The 21,133-nt window shown below is 39.3% G+C and overlaps 2 protein-coding genes across 3 annotated transcripts; one reads left to right on the top strand and one right to left on the bottom strand.

Annotated features, from left to right (window-relative positions):
• Positions 1 to 1,299: 1,299 nt before the first annotated feature.
• LOC131318780 (4-alpha-glucanotransferase DPE2) lies at positions 1,300 to 15,133 on the top strand. 2 transcript variants are annotated; one of them, XM_058348748.1, is made up of 23 exons: positions 1,300 to 1,629; positions 2,192 to 2,564; positions 3,267 to 3,384; positions 3,484 to 3,539; positions 3,674 to 3,811; positions 3,932 to 4,045; positions 4,124 to 4,320; positions 5,897 to 5,975; positions 6,285 to 6,323; positions 8,959 to 9,078; positions 9,260 to 9,361; positions 10,404 to 10,487; positions 10,582 to 10,824; positions 10,937 to 11,062; positions 11,138 to 11,212; positions 11,358 to 11,429; positions 11,660 to 11,779; positions 11,855 to 11,952; positions 12,153 to 12,312; positions 12,470 to 12,568; positions 13,255 to 13,452; positions 13,805 to 13,898; positions 14,639 to 15,133. In XM_058348748.1, exons 2-23 carry the CDS (start codon positions 2,211 to 2,213, stop codon positions 14,875 to 14,877), a joined length of 2,925 nt encoding a protein of 974 aa, XP_058204731.1. In that variant the 5' UTR covers positions 1,300 to 1,629; positions 2,192 to 2,210; the 3' UTR covers positions 14,878 to 15,133. The 2 variants fall into 2 exon arrangements, with proteins under 2 accessions (XP_058204731.1, XP_058204730.1); XM_058348747.1 differs by having other exon boundaries at positions 1,320 to 1,583.
• Positions 15,134 to 15,370: 237 nt separating this feature from the next.
• Positions 15,371 to 19,434, bottom strand: LOC131318781 (phosphatidylinositol 4-kinase gamma 1-like). The gene is made up of 4 exons (XM_058348749.1): positions 19,287 to 19,434; positions 18,851 to 18,904; positions 18,630 to 18,766; positions 15,371 to 17,447 (listed from the first exon to the last, which is right to left on the bottom strand). The coding sequence occupies exon 4, from the start codon at positions 17,305 to 17,307 to the stop codon at positions 15,673 to 15,675; it is 1,635 nt and encodes a 544-aa protein (XP_058204732.1). The 5' UTR covers positions 17,308 to 17,447; positions 18,630 to 18,766; positions 18,851 to 18,904; positions 19,287 to 19,434; the 3' UTR covers positions 15,371 to 15,672.
• Positions 19,435 to 21,133: the final 1,699 nt, after the last annotated feature.

Below are 21,133 nucleotides of genomic sequence, written 5' to 3' on the forward strand. Positions count from 1 at the left end.
TGACATTCCCAATGATGAGAGAGGACCTTTTTTCTGGGAGAAAGTGTGTGAGCACTGAATTTGAAGAAAGAGAACATTCTTCCTCAGAGAAAAGGAGTGACCTCACTCGCTCAAGCCCGGAAAAGGCCAAATACCCCGCGGAAAACAAGAGAGACACGTTGCCTCTGTTCCATCTGTACCTTCTGCTCTTTCCCTCATCCCACAAGATTTCTTCCCTCTTCCGTTCGCTAATCATCAACCAATCACACATCTCCAACTCAAGAATACTCACACGTAAGCAATTCCCACGGAACCCTCCTCCTACAAAGCCAATATTGGAGATGCTCACGATCTCTAGTTTAATTCTTCTTGTTAACAACTCTTGGGGTCTCCCGGCGTGTTTATATGAAACGGCTATGGTAGGAAGTAGAAACGGCAGGAGTAGCCTCGGATGTGTTGTAAGCTGGACCGAGATACTAAGGCTGTGTTCCACAACCCAAATAAGAACTTATTTTTTGTTGAATAAGAAGGCTTGTTCCCCAAAAAATAAGAAGGAGGTGCTTATTTTTCAGAATTTATATAGGAACCAATGGGTGCCAGAGAGGGAAATCGTATCAGCGGCCGCGCCGGGTCATCTCCGGCCACCGGACGGCCGATCCGAGCCGTCCAAAAATTCTAAAAAAAAAAACCGAGGGGGCCATTGCGGGAATCAACGGCATCCGAGGTGTGTAGGGTGCATGATCCGAGCACCCCTTTTCCGTGTATATATGATCATCACGTATACACGGAAAATGGGTGCTCGGATCAAGCACCCTACACACCTCGGATGCAGTTGATTCTCGCGACGGCCCCCTCGGTTTTTTTTTTTTGAATTTTTGGACGGCTCGGATCGGCCGTCCGGTGGCCGGAGATGGCCCGGCGCGGCCGCCGGTGCCCATTATCATAGCAACAGTCTTATTTTTTGTATAAGGCAACTTCAAGCTAAAAAATCATGTGTTTACGCAAATAATTTTCCTATCACTATGGATCTTGTTTGATAGATCTCATTGAGATTTTTAATACGGTGTAAAAAAAATTGAATTTTTTTTTTTCATTTACATGATTTTTGAGTTTGAAAATGTGAAAGGAACTTTTTATTTGGGTTTTGTGGAATGACCCTTCTTATTTTTTAAAGAGAAGTGGCAAACTAAATACTTATTTTTTTAGAAGGTTTCCGGAACGGGGCCTAAACCTTACCCAAAAAAAAAAAAGAAAAAAACCGTGTAAAGCGGAAAACGGTTAATGAGAGCGTCTCCAAGTTTTACCTAACAGGATCACTCCACTCTCGTGACACAAGCACTCCAATTTCTTGCCGTCATCGCTCTTCTTTCTCTTTACAAAAATATCTCCTCCCCCCAAAATATCTCACCGCCGGGAATGCGATGCACATTTTGTTTCTTCTGTTCTGAGAGCTGCGGGTCTGTTTGTTTCTTCATAATCAATGGAGTATATAAAACCCATTTTCAGATCCCTCTTTTTTTGCTCTCCACTCTCTTCCTATCAATAAACCTCACCATGTTCGTCTAAAGTTTGGAAGCAAAGTTCCTTTTTTACTTCAACCAAAGGTACCCACTACTGCACATCTCAGATTGTTCTTTCTGATTGTTTCAGGTTTGTTATTTTCGTGGATCTCATTTGGGTTATCTTCTCTAATCCAATTTAACAGTTGGGTTTTTCTTGGATTTGTGTTTACTTCAATATTTTTAGTAGTACCTGATCGACTCTACGTTTTAATCTCTGGGTTTTTGCTACTCCCAGAAAGATTGTCCTGTCCGCGAAACAATAACTTAAAAATAATGTACTTTTGTCGAGAAAGATTCGAACTTTTAGTTACTAAATATCATTCTCTTATTTGTACATGATCGACTCTGTACGTTTTAGTCTCTGGGTTTTTGCCAGTACTATTGCCATATTGTCCCGTCCGCAAAACAAGAAATTAAAAATAATGTATTTTTGTCAGGAAAGATTCAAACTTTTTACCCTTAGTTTCTAGAAATCAATGAGTTCTTTGTAATTATAATAAGAGGTTGAATTTTTCTTGACAAAAAGTACATTTTTGTAAGTTCTCGTTTTGTAGACCAAACAATCTTTTAGGGAGGGAGTATTAATTTTTTGATAGAATTCGTTTGACAGCTGCATTGAATCTCACAAGTTAGGTTTTGGTTATTGCTAGATTTTCATATATTGGAGCAATGGTCAATTTGGGTCTGATCTCTGGGAATAAGGGTACGAAATCAGTGGGGTTGAGTTTCAGAATCCCTTACAATACTCAATGGGGTCAGAGCCTGGTGGTTTGTGGTTCGGAATCTGTGTTGGGTTCATGGAATGTGAAGAGGGGTCTTGCGTTGAGCCCTCAACATCAAGGTGATGAGCTCATTTGGCGAGGAAGTACGGCCGTCCCGGCCGGGTTCAAATGTGAGTACAGTTATTATGTGGTGGATGATGATAGGAATGTTCTGAGATGGGAGGCTGGTAAGAAGAGGAAACTAGTGCTCCCTGATGGCCTTAGGGATGGAGAGGTGGTGGAACTTCATGATCTTTGGCAGGTCCTACTTTTACTTTATTCTCAAACCTCATTTTCTTTTTCTTTTTTTCATTAATTATCCCTTCTAGGTTCTGGTGGTGCTACGAGTACAGAAAAAGTATACTAAAAAATTTACTCCATAATCAAAATAGTTGTGGTTCCAACATAAAATCTTGAGATGGGGCCCACACCTATTGTGAGTTTGGAGTAGATTTTTTGCTATACTTTTTTAGTTTCCCTAACATTACTAGGTTTCCTTTTGTTCCTATCATTATGGAAGTACTAACACTTTGGGTCCAGATTTAGTTTAGTTATGGGTACTTTTGTTTGGGAATTATCATCGTAATGAAATACAAGTATGATAGGTTTGTTATGATTCAATGATTGGGTGATTTCGACAAATATTGAGTTTCAGCTTTTATTTTGCCGCTCAAAACAGAAAATAATGTCGTAGCACTGCTAAGGCACTTAAAGGTTACGTAAGGCAGTGGTGGTGTAGTTGTTATTATGTAATCTTTACGTTAACATTAATCATCTTAAGGGCGAAATCCAAAATTCTAATTTGCAAGAATTTGGGTACCAAAAGATGCACTTGACAATGTGGACCATGATTACACGGAGTCATAGTTGTCTGTAGTTTTTGTTTTTTGAGAGGTTCTTGTATTTCTCCATTAAGTTAAATGCTTGACCTTAACTGAAAAAAGAATTTCCTTTTCCGACACAGACTAGTTCCGATGGCCTCCCTTGTACAAGTGCCTTCAGAAATGTCATCTTTCGCAAGACTTGGAGCACTGAGATTCAGAGGCCCCTTGGGGTAATTCAGACTAAGTTGGATGAAAATGGTAATTCTTCTCAGTTTGACTTTAGGTTGACATTAGATATTTATTTTCAGAAACATCATCTAGCCAGATATGTTGCTTACAAATTAATGCTGTGAGCAGGTTCAGTCGTAGTTCAGTTCAGAATTTGCTGCCCAAATATAGAGGAAGAAACATCAGTAAGGTCTTCTTTCCTGGCTGAATATTACACAATTCTGTGCAAATATTTCAGTGCCTTCAGAGTTTTGCTGTGATGTTATTGAAATAGCTAGGGTTGATGAAGTTGAACTCTTGACTTCACACCTTTCTGCAGATATATGTGATTGGCAGTTCTACGAGATTGGGGCAGTGGAAGGTCCAGGATGGACTCAAACTCTATTATGCTGGTGATTCTATTTGGCAAGCAGATTGTGTTGTGCAAAAGGATGATTTTCCTATAAAATATCCTTGGCTTATTGAATGATTCAATATGTACTATTTGCTAGTTCTTATCATGTACCCAGAAAAGGACAGGAAAGAAAATGTCATCTTTATTTGACCCTCCCTTAACAGCTGTTTCACGTACAAGTACAGTAAATATGGCAAGGCAGGAAACTTTTGTCCTGAAACTGGTCCAAATCGGGAGCTCGTTGAATTGTCAGAACCTCAACCAAGATCCATTATACTTTCAGATGGAATGATGCGGGTAAAGCAGCTTATAAAAAAATCAGTTGCTTCGCTTTATAAACAACTAACTAAATGGCTTTGTTTATTTGTTTGTTAGGAAATGCCATGGCGCGGCGCTGGTGTAGCAGTCCCTATGTTCTCCATTAGATCGGAAGCCGATCTTGGAGTTGGAGAGTTCCTTGACCTAAAGATACTTGTAGACTGGGCTGTTGAATCGGGATTTCATTTGGTTCAGCTTTTACCAATCAATGATACATCAGTTCATGGGATGTGGTGGGACTCATATCCATACAGGTATTAGATCATGTTATCATACTTGTATATTCTACACAACGTTGAAGTTTGTTGCTGTTTCACATTCTCATCTCTCTTACTATAGAGTGGAAAACATTTATTGAGGGTACTTGCCTAAGTACATTCACTGATCTTACATTCATCAACTAGGTCCATACCATAAGAGAATTATTTTGGACACCTACATTTAATGAGTTTCAGTTATATCAAAAAGTATATGATCCCATTGGGCTCCCGACATTTTGAACCAATGAGGGTTAAGGTAGAAGGTGAACAAAATTGGACTCATATCATAATCCTAGTCCTGCAAGAAGTACGTACACTAGAAAGTTGTTGGCCCACAGATGCATGAGCTTTTTTGTCTTGTACTGATCTTTGAGGCACGCATCCAGGTACAAAGTATGATATGGGAATGCTGCAGTGACAATGGTCAGAAGTAGAACTAATTTGCCATCATAGTTTTTACAATAAAATTTTGACAATTTTGGAAGTGCATTATGCAGAACTATTGTAGACTACTTTTTAAATGATTTTCTAAAAGCATGTTGTCGTTAAAGGATTCAACCTGCAAGCCCGGAGCTCATGTCAAAAGTAAGGTACAAGTTGCCATCACATTAGACAACCTACAAACCATAATTGGAAAGCATGTTAAGCATCATAAAGAAATCTTACCAAGCCAACTTCATTTTTGAAAAAAAGAAAGTCCTATTCAGGTGCTTTTTATGTTTTGAACAGCCCTGCTAACAACTGGTCACCAAGTGGGCGCTGGTAAAGGTTCAAACAAAGCCAAAAAATACTGATTTCACTAATAACAATACATTTTGCACATTCCGATGGACCAATTTTTCCAATTTCCAACAATCTTCATCAACAGTACCACTTTGAAGGATGAGCCCTCAGCTTCACCAATACCCCCATTATTTGCCTACAATTAACAACTCCCCAGTGATCCAGTGTGAGGTCATAGATTGCTCGTGCGCCGCATAACCTCGCCCGCAGCATCAATCTTCGGGGGTCCCTAGGCTCCGTACCCAATCTAGGCAAGATATGTAAGCTCAGGGTGCAAGTTTTGAGTTGAGCCTACCTGGTGAGGCAAGGTATTGAGGCCCACAAGCGGCGGTTAGGCCATGACGCACTGAGTTTGATCTTTGATGAGTGTGAGGTCCATGAAATGGTGACAGAGAGATATTTATCAGTCAAATGTGTCAGCTGAAAACAGTGATGACAGTGGACACGTTGCATTAAAATGCATTGCATAAGCATGCTGGCTGAGAATTATGATTACTGTGATCATGTGACTTATGTACTACCTTGATTAAAGGCTATGGTTGTGGATTGAGAAATTACAGAATCGCCACCGAAATCTTTTCATGAATTTGGTGGCCAATTTATTGCATGTTCAGACTCTTTTGTAGTAAATTCCATGAGGAAAGTGGTGAACCAAGATGTTAACAAGTGGGTTGGCATTTTGCTGCTCTAATTGTTTAGTGACTAAATGCACCTGAAGATTAATTTTTCTTATCCATCCTAACGATTAAGTTGTAATTGTATTTCCTCTCTCATTTTGGTCATGCAGTTCTCTCTCTGTGTTTGCATTGCACCCATTGTATTTGAGAGTACAGGCGCTTTCAGAAAGAATTCCAGAGGAGATAAAGGTTATCTGCATACCCTTCTCTGCCATTGTTTGCGCAATCATAGATAACAGTAGCGTTGCCTACCTGTTGAAATGTCAATTCTGGGTGCCTGATAACTGTATATTGTATATCCACCATGGGGAATGATTCAGATGATTCCATACTGATCCGGGTGGTCTAGTGTAGCACTAGACTCTACCGAACATATCTCCATGTCATCTAATAAGGATAACGATCTATCTTGATATGTCCCTAATCACTTGATTATTTGTTTTGTTTTTGTCTGCCATATTTATTTTGGTATTTCCTTGTCTCTGATGCTTTTCGCAGGAAGAAATTCAAAGAGCGAAAGAACTGCTGGATGGGAAGGTATTTGTAGCTTCATCGATTTGTTTTGTTGATTATACATTATAATTGTTGAAAGACACTCGGTAATTTACTGTAACTTATCTGAGGCAGGCAGCTTTATAAGCAGCATCAGTTGACCTGAGAAATTTCTAGTATGAGTCGCCACTATCACAATATTGCTTCGACGCTTCATTATCATAAAGCCGAAAAATCTTTGATCATCTGCAGCTTTTTCCTTGCCTACTTATACTATGCTTGCATAAGACCGTCTCTAACGGCAGTGCATCTCTTCAGAAAATCCCAATATTTGGCAAGATGTTTCATTTTGTGCATTCCAAGGCAGGCCATTTTGTTTAGCAAAATAATGGCTCTGCCATTTTCTAAGCTAAATATGGCTGGAGCCATTTCTTGCCGCTTCACATTTTGCTTCTTTCATTTTCAACTTCCAAATCAAAAACATTAAGTGAGACTTCAAAAAACATGCATCTGAGACTATCCCAAAAATAAAAAAACGCAGAATTTGTAATCCCGGACAAAACCTGGAATAGAAACTATGAGGTTCTAGAGCAGTAGAGAATTCAAAATTTTATTCAAAATTCCTAGAAAAACAATGAAGAAAGAGATAGAAATTAGAATCGTGGATTTGCCATTCTTCTCACCGGAATTCCAAAGACGACGACGTTGAGCACTCAAGCTCTTGAAGATTCGTAGGTGTTTCTCTCCCACCAAACTCGGACCATTTTAGCATATGATTGCGTTGCAATTTGTTTTCTTTGTTTGGGAGAAGGTGATATTGCATGGTTTCCATGTCTTCCAGATTATTCCTAGTGATCTAACGACTAAGATTAGATGCACAGAAGGTGGCCAAGATTAATTTAATAGAGTGGTCCCATAGCCTAGAGTAATTAATGGTATGGCTGTGATTAGGACTTAGGAGTGATCCAAGAGCTGTGATTATATATGACTAATCAAAGGACTGTGATTGAGCATGACTAATCCAAAGGCTGTGATGATGTGGGAGTGCTCCACTGGCTGCAAGAGATGGTTGGGCAAAAAATGAGTTTGGCACCATTGGAGCAATTCTGCAGAAATTTAGCCAAATGGCAATTTCCCAGTTTAGAAACGTCTTTGGCTTTGATCATTTGGCTCCAGTCATTGGAGTTTCTCTTAGATGCCTCTCTAAAGCTTTTGTCATCAGATATAGATCCAACCATTTTAGCTAAAGGGCTTTAGGCATTATAGATGTACTGATCGCCCTTACCATCAACAATCAATTTCCCCCGTACATAAGTTGTTGAAATCAGCTTGGTGATATTTCGAACTTACCTCTTGTGCTACCTGTAAAAAATAACGTCTTTATTTCTAGGTGACTTCCATTACTCTCGGAGCATAATTGCAGATAATAAATATGTGCCTAAATAACTAAGAGGTCGAATTGAGGCTTTCCTACCCAATGTGGCATATTTAGCTTCTCTAGTACTCAAACTTCGTATTTTCCCTTTAAAGAATTGGACTCGGGTCTATTCTGATTAACATTGGTTGAGGAGGTAATAATGCTATATTACCTTGTCAGGATTCTGTATTCTGATATTAGTGCATCCTTTTTTTGGTATCTTTAAGTGGGACATTCTGTAAAATATTAAGCTGGGATTTGATCTTAATACTCTCTTGATTCAATTTTGCACATAAGCTGGCTCAATATAAACTAGACTGTGTCCACACAACGCTTGGGGCGGAGGGAGCATGGGTCCAGGGGAGTCATGTGTCCCTCCTGGAATTTTATCACCTACTCTCTTTTTTACACCTATTCAAAAAAAATTGGAAGAATTGAAGTTTTTGGGTATTGGGTTTATTGTGTTATCATGGGTTTCCAACTAAATCAATGGACCCCTTCAAAAATTAAATGCTCGTTTCACCGAGGAAAATATTGAATTGCTACTTTTTGTGGTATATTTGATTCCATCCAACTCATTTTCTGACAATTTCTCATGATTAAAAACTCGTCAGGGTTAATTGTAAGAAAAATTGGCAACAAATATTTAGACATTTGTGCTTATATTTTGAAGCTTTTGAATACATTATATTATAAGCTATTGTGCCTAGTAGAGAATATTTAAATTTTTGTGCTCAATATTTCTTTTTTATATTTTACGTGAATTTTTTTAGTTTGTTGTGAAAAGTTGCCCCCTCTAAACAGGATTCCTGGCTCCGCCACTGCACAACACCATTTGAAAACAAGGAAAGGAAAAGAGATTGGTTGCAAAATATTACTATTAGAATTTATATGGTGAGGGAAAAACATAGGGTTGTGCACGTATTTGTGTTGGTAACTATTACACACATGCTAAGCTATGTGTGTGTTAAAGCCAATGGACACATTAAGAACTGCTGTGCACAGTTTTGTGAATTTTTTGCACCAATCTCAAGATCTCATTTTGACACTGCTGAAAAGATCAATGTAACAGGCTGTAACAATCGTTGTCTTTCATGTTTTATTATGGGCTACTAATTTGTTAGATCAAATGAATTGTATGCACACGGTTGACCGTTTCGGACTTGTTTTCACAGTTATAGAAGGGTCTGGATCATCTTTTCTGTTGAAATTTTTTTACTGCTCCCCGCATTTATTTTACTTCTGTTTTGATCTGTGGTACAGGATGTAGATTATGAGGCAACCATGGCCACGAAGCTTTCAATTGCCAAGAAAATTTTTGTTCTCGAGAAGGATACGATACTAAACTCAGATTCCTTCAGCAATTTTTTTACTGAGAATGAGGTTATACATATAGTACCCTCTTCCATTCTAACTAAAATAAAATTACTTTTGCATAACTGGTTTGGCAGTTCATTCTATTGTTGTGAACTTTTCCATTCTCCTTTGAAGTTGAACAGCATTTTTATCTCTCTCTCTCTCTCTCTCTCTCTCTCTCTCTCTCTCTCAATGTGTCCTTGGACAGGGTTGGCTGAAACCTTATGCAGCCTTTTGTTTTCTTCGGGATTTCTTTGAAACATCAGATCACAGCCAATGGGGTCGTTTTACTTGTTATTCAATAGACAAGGTACTCATACTTTTGATTCGCCTATGGACAATTTTACGTTTAGATTTTTTAATCTGTTGTTGTTTTGGTTGACCAAACTTTGTATATTTCTTATTGAATGACTGCTAAATAGAGAGTTGATGCGTTCATAGAGTAAATAGAGATTTTCAGCAACCTCGAGGAGGGTTCTATAGCTAGAGTTGAGAAGTTCTCTCTATAGCTTCCCACGGATGAGGTTGCTAACCAAGCACGGTGAAGAAGGATTGTGTTCAAGATTATTCTATGGCCTTGGAGACCTTACATTACCTTCCCTCCTTTTTTCTACCTGAGAATCTTTTGAGGAGGTTTCTCCCATGTACTAACCTACCTTTGTGCTCATTGTATTATCTTGTTCGCTTTGATATTAGTTTTGGTAAGTGTCATTACCTTCATTTTTTGTTTCAAGCCTTGTGATTCTTTGAGTGGCCTTTTGCTTCTTGGCTATCACCATTCGGGAACCCGTTCCGTTGAACTTATCTTTGTGTTGGTGACTCAATGGAGGTTTGACCTTGTGGAGTTACCAGACAGAACCAATCTTTGCCTACTTTCTGTTCCATTTTTTGACCTGCTCGCATGCCATCTGTGGCACCACTTTCCTATAGTGGGAGCTTCATCGTAGTCAGAGAAAGTTTGAAGCTTAAATGTTAACATAAGCTTGCTAGTTGCTATCATGGCAACTTCCCAGTGCACGCATTAGCTCCTTGGGTCTTGGATACATAGGAATCTAGTTTTTGATGGCTGGTGTTTGCCATTTTCTTCCGGCGAGAATATGTTTGCTTTGCTTAGCCTCCCCGGCTGTGGGAGTTTATTTTTGCTCGAATAAACTATGGCTGTGGCCTGTGGTCGTTTCTTGAGCTGTCTGTCTTTGGGGGTTGATTCTTAAGCTTGATGTCTGCTAAGTTGGTAATTGGTAACAAAACTAAACCGCTTACTTACCAAACATATGTAAAGTAAGCAACATTTTGGAGCTTAGTAATCACTTCTCTGCCTTCAGTTTAACACTACTACTATACTGTTTTTTCAGCTTGAGAAACTTGTTTCAAAGGACAGTGTCCAGTATGACATAATTTGCTTTCATTATTATATCCAGTTCCACTTGCATTTACAAGTAAGTCATATCATTCCTAACTTTTATGTTTTGTAATTTATAAGCTCCCCTAGTTGGAAATATATTTCATGTTATTTTTTTGGTTGAATGACAGTTGGCAGAAGCCGCAGAGTATGCAAGAAAGAAGGGAGTGGTGCTGAAAGGAGATCTCCCTATTGGAGTTGACAGAAATAGTGTGGATACCTGGGTAGATCCGAATTTATTTCGGATGAACACATCTACTGGTGCACCTCCAGATTATTTTGATAAAAATGGACAAAATTGGGGATTCCCCACTTATAATTGGGAGGAAATGTCAAAAGACAATTATGCTTGGTGGCGTGCTCGTTTAACACAGGTTGATTTGTTATACGTATATGTTTTTTTTTAGTTTCTTTACATCCATTCTTATTTAAATGTTGATTTTAACTTAATACCATATGTTAGTTGGTTTCTTGGGTCTTATACAGATGGCAAAGTACTTCACTGCTTACAGGATTGATCACATACTGGGTTTCTTTAGGATATGGGAGCTTCCTGAGCATGCAATGACAGGTCTAGTTGGGAAATTTCGACCATCTATCCCTTTAAGTCAGGTACAGTTTCAATTCAACTGAAAACCGTTAATTAAGGTCATATTCAACTGTGAGAAAACAATAAGCTTGCTGTAGGAAGAGCTTGAAAGGGAGGGAATATGGGACTTCAACCGCCTGAGCAGGCCATATATTCGACACGGATTTTTGCAGGTTGGTTAATTTATTTAGGGACTGGAGTCTTTGTGTTCTGAAAATGTTTTTGTTTCCTTCCTAGTTTTTTTTTTTTTTTTTTTTGTGTGTGCCAAATTAGTTATATACTTGCACGTATTTATGTTTTTCTGCTATCCCACTGCAGGAGAAGTTTGGTGCTTATTGGACTGTTATAGCTTCTAACTTCATGAATGAATATGAGCAGCAGCGTTATGAGGTAATAATAATAATATAGTATTGCAAGAAATATCAGTCTTATATTCTGTATTTATGTTTTTCTACTATCCCCGGATACTGGACTTGAATGGATTAGAATTAACAACTAGGGTTTCTTTGTTTATTCCATTTTTTTGTTAGATATGTAGACATACAATGTTATTTTTTTCCCCCACTTTTGGAAGGGTGACACATAGTTGCTCGTTTATTTATTTGTTTCTATGGTTATAGTTCAAGGAGGACTGCAACACAGAGAAAAAAATTGCTTCCAAGCTGAAGTCCTGTTCAGAGAGCTTTTTCTTTTTTGAAAATGAAGACAAGATAAGGCGCAATCTTTTTGATCTTCTACAGGCAAGTAGAGTGTAAAGTAGAGTTGTAGAAAGTTACCCATTAATTTTAACTTTGTTCTATTAACTTTTTTACCAGAATATAGTTCTCATCAGAGATCCAGAGGATGCAGGCAAATTCTATCCTCGGTTCAATCTTGAAGATACATCAAGTTTCAAGGATTTAGATGATCATAGGTACTTAATGATTAAAATGCTGAGCGAATTGCTTGCTTTACATGCTATCTCATCTTGAAGTACAAAAAGTTGTTAAAGTTGAACCAAAATGCCTTTCTACACTAAAACTCCTATGTTTTCTTTGGTTTGTTTAGAAGTGGATGTTTTACTATTGCTATGCTGCCAACGTAGAATAACTTACATTCTGTCATCTAATACAGCAAAAATGTCCTGAAGAGATTGTACTATGACTACTATTTCCATCGGCAAGAAAGTCTTTGGCGTCAAAATGCTCTGAAGACCCTGCCTGCCCTCTTGAACTCATCAGATATGCTGGCTTGTGGGGAAGATTTGGGCCTTATTCCTTCCTGTGTCCATCCTGTATGCTAATCACTAGTCTATTTGGTTTTCTTCCCCCCCCCCCCCCCCCCCCCCCCTTCATTTGATAAGCTACTCCTATCTTTTACTATACCTTATATGTTGCTTCTCAAGCATGTGATCAACACAAGTTGCGAAATGTGACACAATTTGGATGCAGGTTATGCAAGAACTAGGATTAATAGGACTACGCATTCAACGTATGCCGAGTGAACCTGGTTTGGACTTTGGAATTCCTTCTCAATACCCCTATATGACGGTACAGTGCTTTATACTCTAGTTTCTTTCTTCTTTTTTCACTTCGTGGTCCTTTGTGATATTAGATGAACATGGTCTTAACTCTTACGTACTTTTCTGAGTGACCAGAACTGAAAATGAAATTAGAAATTGGGATCTGTCCGTTTGAAGCATTATGCCTTTTTGTTAGAGCACCTATCTTCTGCTGCAACTCACCCTTATGTTAGGAATCATTGCTGCAATGTTGCATACTGAGTTATCCAATGTTGCATGCTGGGTACTTAACAGAGATTTATCTTAGTCCATGTATCATATGTTGCTCTTTTTCCAGTGGTAGACATCTACAAACTTATTTCGTACCCTATGTTTTGAGTTCTTCTCCACATGCTGGGAGTTGTTACCTTCAACTCCATTTCCTGATTAGCTTGAAGTGAATCATATGCTTCATCACGGCTCTCGTTTTTCAACTCTGATCTTGTTCTTGACCTGATTATCTTGTTCTTCTTAGAGTTTTTGAGGAGCTTTTCACAAAAGTTGAACCACTTCTTGTGCTTTAATGCATTCTCTTGTCAGCGGAACATTATAGTTCTTTTCAATGGTGCAGTTTGGTCATTAAATCTATCGTAAATATCTGGAATGCAATATGCAAGTTATTTTTTTGTGCTCAAAGGATGACTTTAAGCTAGTAGACTGCCTGAATAATTCTAGGTGTGTGCTCCATCGTGCCATGACTGCTCCACCCTTCGCGCTTGGTGGGAAGAAGATGAGGAGAGAAGATGTCAATTTTATAAAACTGTGGTGGGCTCTGACAGTCTGCCACCTAGTCAATGTGTTCCTGAAATTGCATATTTCATTCTACGTCAGCATGTTGAAGCTCCATCCATGTGGGCTATCTTTCCTCTCCAGGTACTCTAATTGAAGCAATAAGCAGTATATACTTGTTGATGGTCTTCCGACAAAATAACTAGTGGCTCAGACATTTTCAAGCTTTTCAGCAGAGAAAGATTATAATTGATAGCATCCTAAGAGAAAATAAGTATTACTTGTTATAGTGCTGATAATTATTTCGACTGTACTGTTGAAAAGTAAAGAAACTTAAGTGCAGTTCCTACTTACTGTAGATATTCCATATATTCTCATGACTTTGTTGTTTCTGTTCTGGCTCTTGTCATTCCTATGTATCATGACTATGTGTTTGACATGAATCTTTCAATCATTCCAAATTCATGCATCAACCACACATAATTTTGGTAACCAGGATTTGTTAGCTGTGAAAGAAGAATACACCACACGCCCTGCAGCAGAGGAGACAATCAATGATCCTACAAATCCGAAACATTACTGGAGATTCCGTGAGTACAGTTGTCCTTTTTTGTTCATTTAAGATTATTGGTATGCAATCATGCAATATTTGCTACTGTCACTGATAGCTTCCCAAAATAACCCCACAAATAAGTGGAGTCTTCTTCCTTCGTATGGTACACAATAAATGCAAACCCAATGGGAGATGATTAACCCACAGACTTCAAGAAGGACCTCCTCCCTCTCTAGCTCTCCCTCCCTCTTTGAACCACATTGACTCGGAACATGAATTTCAATTTTGCTTTCATATGCCATTCCAAATAGATTATGGTTGAATTTGTAGGAAATCCACATGCTCTTTGGCTGCCGCTAACTTCAGTCTTCAGTATTTTAGTTTCTTCTGTTACTGGTACTGTCAAATCCTATACAACTAAGGCAATCTATGAGCTCATTCATTGGTAGGCCCTGTTTGATTGGGGAGATTAGTTGTGCAGGCTTAACTACTAGTTGTGCAGGCTTGACTAGACCTACAGAAAGAGTAATCCCGCTGAAAAATCAATCAGCGAGGAAATTACCAATGACATATCCCTAGTTACTGCATTCATATACCAAAATGTGGCACCCACAGTAGTTGTATTCCATCCGATTTTCTAACCTGTGAATCAAACAGGCAGTATGCATTTTGTGCAACATCTAAGATCCTGAAGCGCAACCACAAGATCAATTTTTAAAATTTTCAGTTTCTAGAATAAAAAAGGGATACTGGTTCTAATTGTATTACTGCTTTCAGGCGTACATGTGACATTGGAGTCCTTGATGAAGGATAAAGAGCTTAAATCAACCATTAAAGATCTTATTCGCGGGAGTGGTAGATCATATCCTCCCACGTTGGGAGAAATCGAAGTTCAAGCAGGAAGAGAAAAAGGTGTAGCAACAGCAGCTCCAACAAAGCAGCAAGTTACTGCTGGACTGGAAAAGATCTCTTTGCTAAATGGAAGTTCTAAAACAGAAGCTGTAGCAGTCTTATAAGTAGGGGCTTTTCTTTTCCATCGTTGTTATTGAAGTTAGAAAAATTTTAAATCCAACTCCTATTATGACTCGAATAACGTAGTGGGTTGTTATCTGTTTAAGACGCCCACTCCATCTTGCTACAATAATCGTGTAACTTATCAAGAAACAAGCATGTATTTCTAAATAAAGTGTCACCTGAGTTACTTGGTTGAACTTGTGAATGCGAAATTCCACGATGGCTACTTAAGCCCGCAATGGCTCATTCATTGTTGCATCCTCGCTTCTTGCTTTGTATTTTAAGGCCAATATTTCTGGTTATCCGTAACTTTATTTTTCTGTCATACAATAGGATGTTAACCATGATCACTGAACAATGCTCAAAGTTCACACAAACAACGAGACCTTAACTTTTTCCAAAACAATGGCTCAGGACTACTGGTCCAGCAATGTATACCAACGGCATCCATTGTTGAACACACACACACACACACACACAGAGGAAATGCCACGATAATTGAAAATTTTATAACATATTTTAGGCCAGGAAAGAAATAATGTACAAGACATGATAAAGAGAGAATGAAAGTGGGGAACCTGTAGCTGAAACTGGAAGTGAGACGGAAAGGATGGCAGCCTGCCAATCGCTTTTCCGGTCAAGTGGCCCTACTATATACAATGCTCTATGTCTTTCGTTGCCTTCCATGTCCCATTGGCATTTTTTTTCCCCCGATTCGTCATTGCATTTTGTTAACTCTAACAGTTCGGAACTACTCAAAGCAATAAGAGGCAGTGGTTGCCAAACTCTGGTCTCTACTACTGCTGATTCATCGAGCCCGTATTCTTCCGGCTCTCAAAGAACTCTGGCAAAAGCTTCTCAAAATTCTCAAGGAACAATTCCCATTCTTCTTCACAGATTTCCCCAAAACAAATGTGACCCCCACGCATTTTGTTACATTCAATGTGATTGTTGTCAAGCTGAAATATTCCCGTTTCTTCCTCACATTGATGGTGAGCAATGCAATTTCTGTCGTCATTTAATGACAATATACTAGTGCGCATGACCATAGCCTTCTTTGCATTGAAGCAAATATTCTCTAGAATGCTCAAATGTTCTTCCGATCCTCCACGAAACTCCCGAGTCATCATTTCGCCTATGTTGGCAAGACAGAGCCCAGCAACAACAGCTTGCTTCAAAAAAATGGTGCACAACACAAAAACCCGAATGGAGGACTCCCTCATAGAATTAGGAAACTCATTCCTGAGAAGTTGAGCATCTTTGAATGGATCAAGATTGCGTATGTACTCGACTTCAGAGTCAGAGAAGGGAACCAAGGCTTGAGGCCAATGCAACCACTCAAAATACGGATCATCCAGCCACTCCGGCAAGCAAAGTCCATGGTCTATAGGCATGAGCTCATGAGCTCCTCCTCCCACAGAACTCTTATCATTTCCTCGTCCTTGTTCAATTACAAGCATGTTTCCTGCATGCCTATCAAGATTCAGGAGTCTAACATCGAGTATCCCAATACGATGGATAGAAGAGACAGAGAAGGCAGAAGGACCCAAGTCTCCTGCATCAGAAACGTGCTCTATGAATCGTTGAACTGAAGCTATCTTATAAAAAGGTGGCCGTACTGGTGGTGGTGTTGGAGCTTTTGCATCTGCAATACTGTGTGCATCCTTAATTAAATTGACATGATGATGATGATGAAATGCAACTTGGGAAATTTTGACTAGTGCTGTTGGAGGAACCCCGGCAAAACCACTGTGATCAAGGAGGTAAGCAGCCAATTCACGGACACCAGTTTCATCCACCCGAATCGAGCTTCTTATGCCCATCTGGCCCATCATTCGTTGGCCTGCAACAAATCCTCCTTCAAGTCTATTTAAGACTAGAGGCTTTTCATCAATGGGCTTTACCACCGCAATAACGGGGTTGGAGGTACAATCATAGTTAGTAGATTTTTTTTTATCATGTAAGAAGTAAGCACCGCCTGGCCCCCCACTGCTTGATATGGGCACTGGATCTACAACTCCTCCGAAGGCCATAGCCATGGCAATCTCGACTACAAGAGCACGTGCTCTCAGGTCATTCTGGCCACCAATGATCTTGATCTTTGGAATATTAGCAGCAACAGCATCATCAAACTCTTCTTCTCCCTCTTCCCAATCCAATGTACTGGTGGTGGCGGTCGTAAGGAGGGGTAGGCATGGGGTGGAGAAGCTTCGATGAGTGCCAAGGTGGGAAACTTGCTCAAAGTAGGCTTCCTTAAAGGAGTAGGTGTGAGCAAAATTAGTTTTGGTGGCAAATTCGGGCATGACGATGTCGTTGTAATACTCGAGATGAGAATGGGATTGGGATTGGTGTTTGCTTCTCCGTGGTGGTGGTGGTGGTAGGCCAAACGACTTACTGAATCCATGATGTTGTTGATCGACAGCTACAGCCATCTCGGTGAAGAAGAAGAAGAAGAAGATCTAAGCCCAAGCATTCATGCAATTCAAAATTAGTGGGGCAGCATTCCAGCAGAAAGGAAGATCAGCTTCTTAACGTAATTAATATTATGGCTTGCGAAACCATCACTTGTGATCTGCAAATTTACAAGAATATGCAACTAAAGCACTTGATCAAACGTTCAAATATCAACTTAAAACAACGTCATCGACTCATTGATCCTTTTATTTGATCTCATTTCATTCGTTTCGTTTTATTCTATGCTTTTTTGACAACTCGGTACCCAACTCAAAGCACCCCGATAACCAATCCTGTTCAAAATTGAGTGACCATATTGGAATACTGCGATGTTCATTTTGTCAATACATGGCCCCAATGTAACTCAAGAGAGAAGAATGACTTATACATAACATGTTGGGATTTGTCCCACATTGGTTAATTATCTCCTCCAATACTAGTATATAAGCCTGGGCGGCCTCTCCACTCTTTGCCAATTGGCTTGGAGTTGGATGCTTTAACATGGTATCAGAGCTAGAGTTTCGGAGGCTTTTCCCCTTTATTTGTGCCATAGTTGCACTTTATTTCATTGTGATTCGTGTGTTCCGAATCCTTTGTTGACCTCGCCACGTGCGAGTCAGGGGTCGCACGTGCGGGGGAGTATTGGGATTTGTCCCACATCGGTTAAATATCTCCTCCAAAACTAGTATATGAGCTTGGACAGCCTCTCCACTCTTTGCCAATTGGTTTGGAGTTGGATGCTTTAACATGGTATCAAAGCTAGAATTTCGGAGGCTTTTCCCCTTTGTCTGTGCCATAGTTGCACTTTCTTTCATTGTGGTCCGTGTGTTCCGGATCCTTTGTTTACCTCTCCACGTGCGAGTCAGGGGTCGCACGTGCGGGGGAGTGTTGGGATTTGTCCCACATTGGTTAATTATCTCCTCCAATACTAGTATATAAGCCTGGGCGGCCTCTCCACTCTTTGCCAATTGGTGGATGCTTTAACAGGAAGTTTGCGAGAAAAGGGAATCCAGACGATCAAGAAAAGAGATTATAACATTTTGATGTTATCAATCCAATATTTATGTTACGAGTTTTTACGCGAAATATTATCAGTTCTTGGCGATTCAAGAACGAACGTACCAAAGTAGGAATTTGTTGTAGCATTTTCATCAAGGGAACATCACAAGTTTGGAATAATAATTGTCTAAATGAATAGAAAAGTAAACAGAACAAAATCATAAAAATAATCAAGCATAAATATTCAATAATCATTTACCCAAAACAAAATTCAATTATCGGAAAGGCAAAATTTGCTTACTCTGATCACGAACAAGGTTGCATCTGTCAGCAACCACTGGATCCATAATTTTTTTTTTCTTTTTTAATTCGCCGATCACCTGATAAATACAATTTCTCCTCTACCCATTTTTCAATCGATCATGCCCTCTGCACAAACTGAAGAGAAAAATAAAAAGTTTCTAAAACAATTCGTTTCGTATATAATCGTAATTATGATATCTGCAATTAATTTTCACTAACCTTAATTTAATTAGTTCCTCGCTCCTCCGCTTTGAGATCCCAGCCACAATGTTACTGCATAATTCCAAATAAAAATCTGAATTTAGAATATGTATTGTGCAATGTTGTGTATGACATATATACATACAACCATTTGGGGGAGGGGGCAACCAGGCGACCCGTGGCAGGGCCCGAAGGAGACCCGAAACCATAGGTGGGCACCGTCCCACCCTGGATCGAAGAAGGCGATAGGCGAATCATGGGATTCAAATGGGAGCGAGGGAGCATCGGCACGCCTCGAACCCTTGAGACCACATGAAAGCCAAACCCAATGGAAGCAACCCATAACCATCTTGGCTACCACCCCGGGTGGTTGTCATACATACAATCTAATAATGCATTCGGATACGCATACATAAAAATATACGTATATATGTAGAGAGAGAGAGAGAGAGACCCTGAACACGGGTGAGGCATTCAGGAAGACGGAGAGAGAGAGAGAGAGGATGAACCGGCGTGACGACGGAGAAGTTGATGAAAGGAGCCTTCTCTCCCGTTCCCCTATCTTTCTTATTTATAAACCAACTTCCAACTAAAATAGCCCCCACCATGCACTTGCCCCTCAAAATAAGGGAGGAAAACCCCGTTACGGATGCACATGTCCGGATATGGTGTGCGTGGAGCTTAGTCACGTAATCTTTCAAAACGGCATTCGTTCGCGTTCTCAATTCTTGCAATCACGATGAATTTTAATTGTTTTGAAAGTTTTCGAGAGATGCTTTCACGCTCGTGCTCCTGTACACACCCGCGCTTTATATGACTTAGGTTGAATAGTATGATTCATGTATTCAAGGTGTATTTTACCATCATGTGCATTGCTTGAACAAGTCGTGACTTGAACAAGCAAATTTCATGGTAAATGGTACAAATAATCTACCATGATTTTGAATGTTTGAGTTTTAAATTTCATCTGTAAAAAATAGATTCAGTATAAATTGGACCTCACATATATAACTAGTAATAATTTTGAATCCGGATCCTTTCCAATCGAGACGGACCATATCGCGACTGTTCTATTTGATGCAATGAATAATTGAGATTTGCTTAAAAACTCTTCCATCGAAGAGTCCGAACCATTGATTATACCAACCGTCTTGTCAAATCCAAAGGTTTGGACCGAAGAGGATCCGAATCCTATAATTTTTAACACATCTGGGTCTATGGTTGAAATATCTTTCTCGCAATCCTATGATAGTAGACCTCCTTCGTTCTGTTTGCTTCTTTATTTTTGGATAGAACCCATCAATGTCCCAACTGAATTCTGTAACCGCTTTTCTAGTTAGGGGAGAGAAGCCACCACTAAACCAATGTCTATTTTCTGCTTCACGGGCAATCTAATCATTGTTTTAGGTCATAAGTTTCATTCCCACTGAGCCCAAACATTTCAATCTTAGAGTCACTAGGGGTCAAAGCCGGTCCTGATTTTTCGGGAGCTTAAAGCGAAAATTAAAAATGAAGCCTTTTTGTTGGACTATTATAAGGGGTAAAAAGTAGGATGGGTTCCTGAAATTAAAAAAAAAATGGAGGCCTAAAACAGCCGCAACGGAAGCTTTTGCTCAAGGCCGGCTCTACTGGGGCTTATGTCCAGTTGTTATTTTTAGGGCCCCGGAATTAGTCGAGGTGCGCACAAGTTGACCCGAACATCTAGTTATTAAAAAAAATTCTAATCCTTGTTTTCATAAATCAATGACTGAAAATATTAGCTGTACGCTTGATTGAAGTATGTGGGTAGATACTAGATATTGGTAATGTGTTCAAGGGTTAAGGACTTCTTAACCAATTGGGGTTAGCTAGGATTGCTCAAGCTTAATTTGGAAATTTAAGAAACTTCAAAAATAGGTTTCAAGGTTAACTTGTTTGGCAAATGACCCGATCTCGCACAAGGTTTAACCGAGCCAAATTTAATTTTGTTAGTCGGCAAAGATGGAGATTATAACCCTAGATTTTATTTTAGGGCATAGATTTTTGAGTTTTCATGACAATGAGGCCCTGTTTGCTAAGAAAAATAAGTATTTATTTTTTAAATTAAAGGTGATATATTATGAGATAATGACATATCTCATAAAGAAGAAAATAAGTACTTAAAAAATAAAAACCTTAGCAGAACGGACCTTAATTTACCTTTAGTATTACGAGGCCGTAGCAAGGCAAGCATACTTCCAAACTTTAAAGAGTTAATATTTTGAATCCCATACTTCATTTTATCTAACGAAATACACTTTTGAGCATGGGACTTTGAGAAAG

The sequence above is a fragment of the Rhododendron vialii genome, chromosome 3a, assembly GCF_030253575.1.
Source record: "Rhododendron vialii isolate Sample 1 chromosome 3a, ASM3025357v1".
Classification (NCBI taxonomy): domain Eukaryota; kingdom Viridiplantae; phylum Streptophyta; class Magnoliopsida; order Ericales; family Ericaceae; genus Rhododendron; species Rhododendron vialii.

Coding starts and splice junctions, on each gene's coding strand:
- LOC131318780 (XM_058348748.1), top strand. CDS start 2,211: ATGGTCAATTTGGGTCTGATCTCTGGGAATAAGGGTACGAAATCAGTG. Junction 9,362..10,403: donor CTTGTTATTCAATAGACAAG/GTACTCATACTT, acceptor CTGTTTTTTCAG/CTTGAGAAACTTGTTTCAAA. Junction 11,780..11,854: donor ATCTTTTTGATCTTCTACAG/GCAAGTAGAGTG, acceptor CTTTTTTACCAG/AATATAGTTCTCATCAGAGA.
- LOC131318781 (XM_058348749.1), bottom strand. CDS start 17,307: ATGGCTGTAGCTGTCGATCAACAACATCATGGATTCAGTAAGTCGTTT.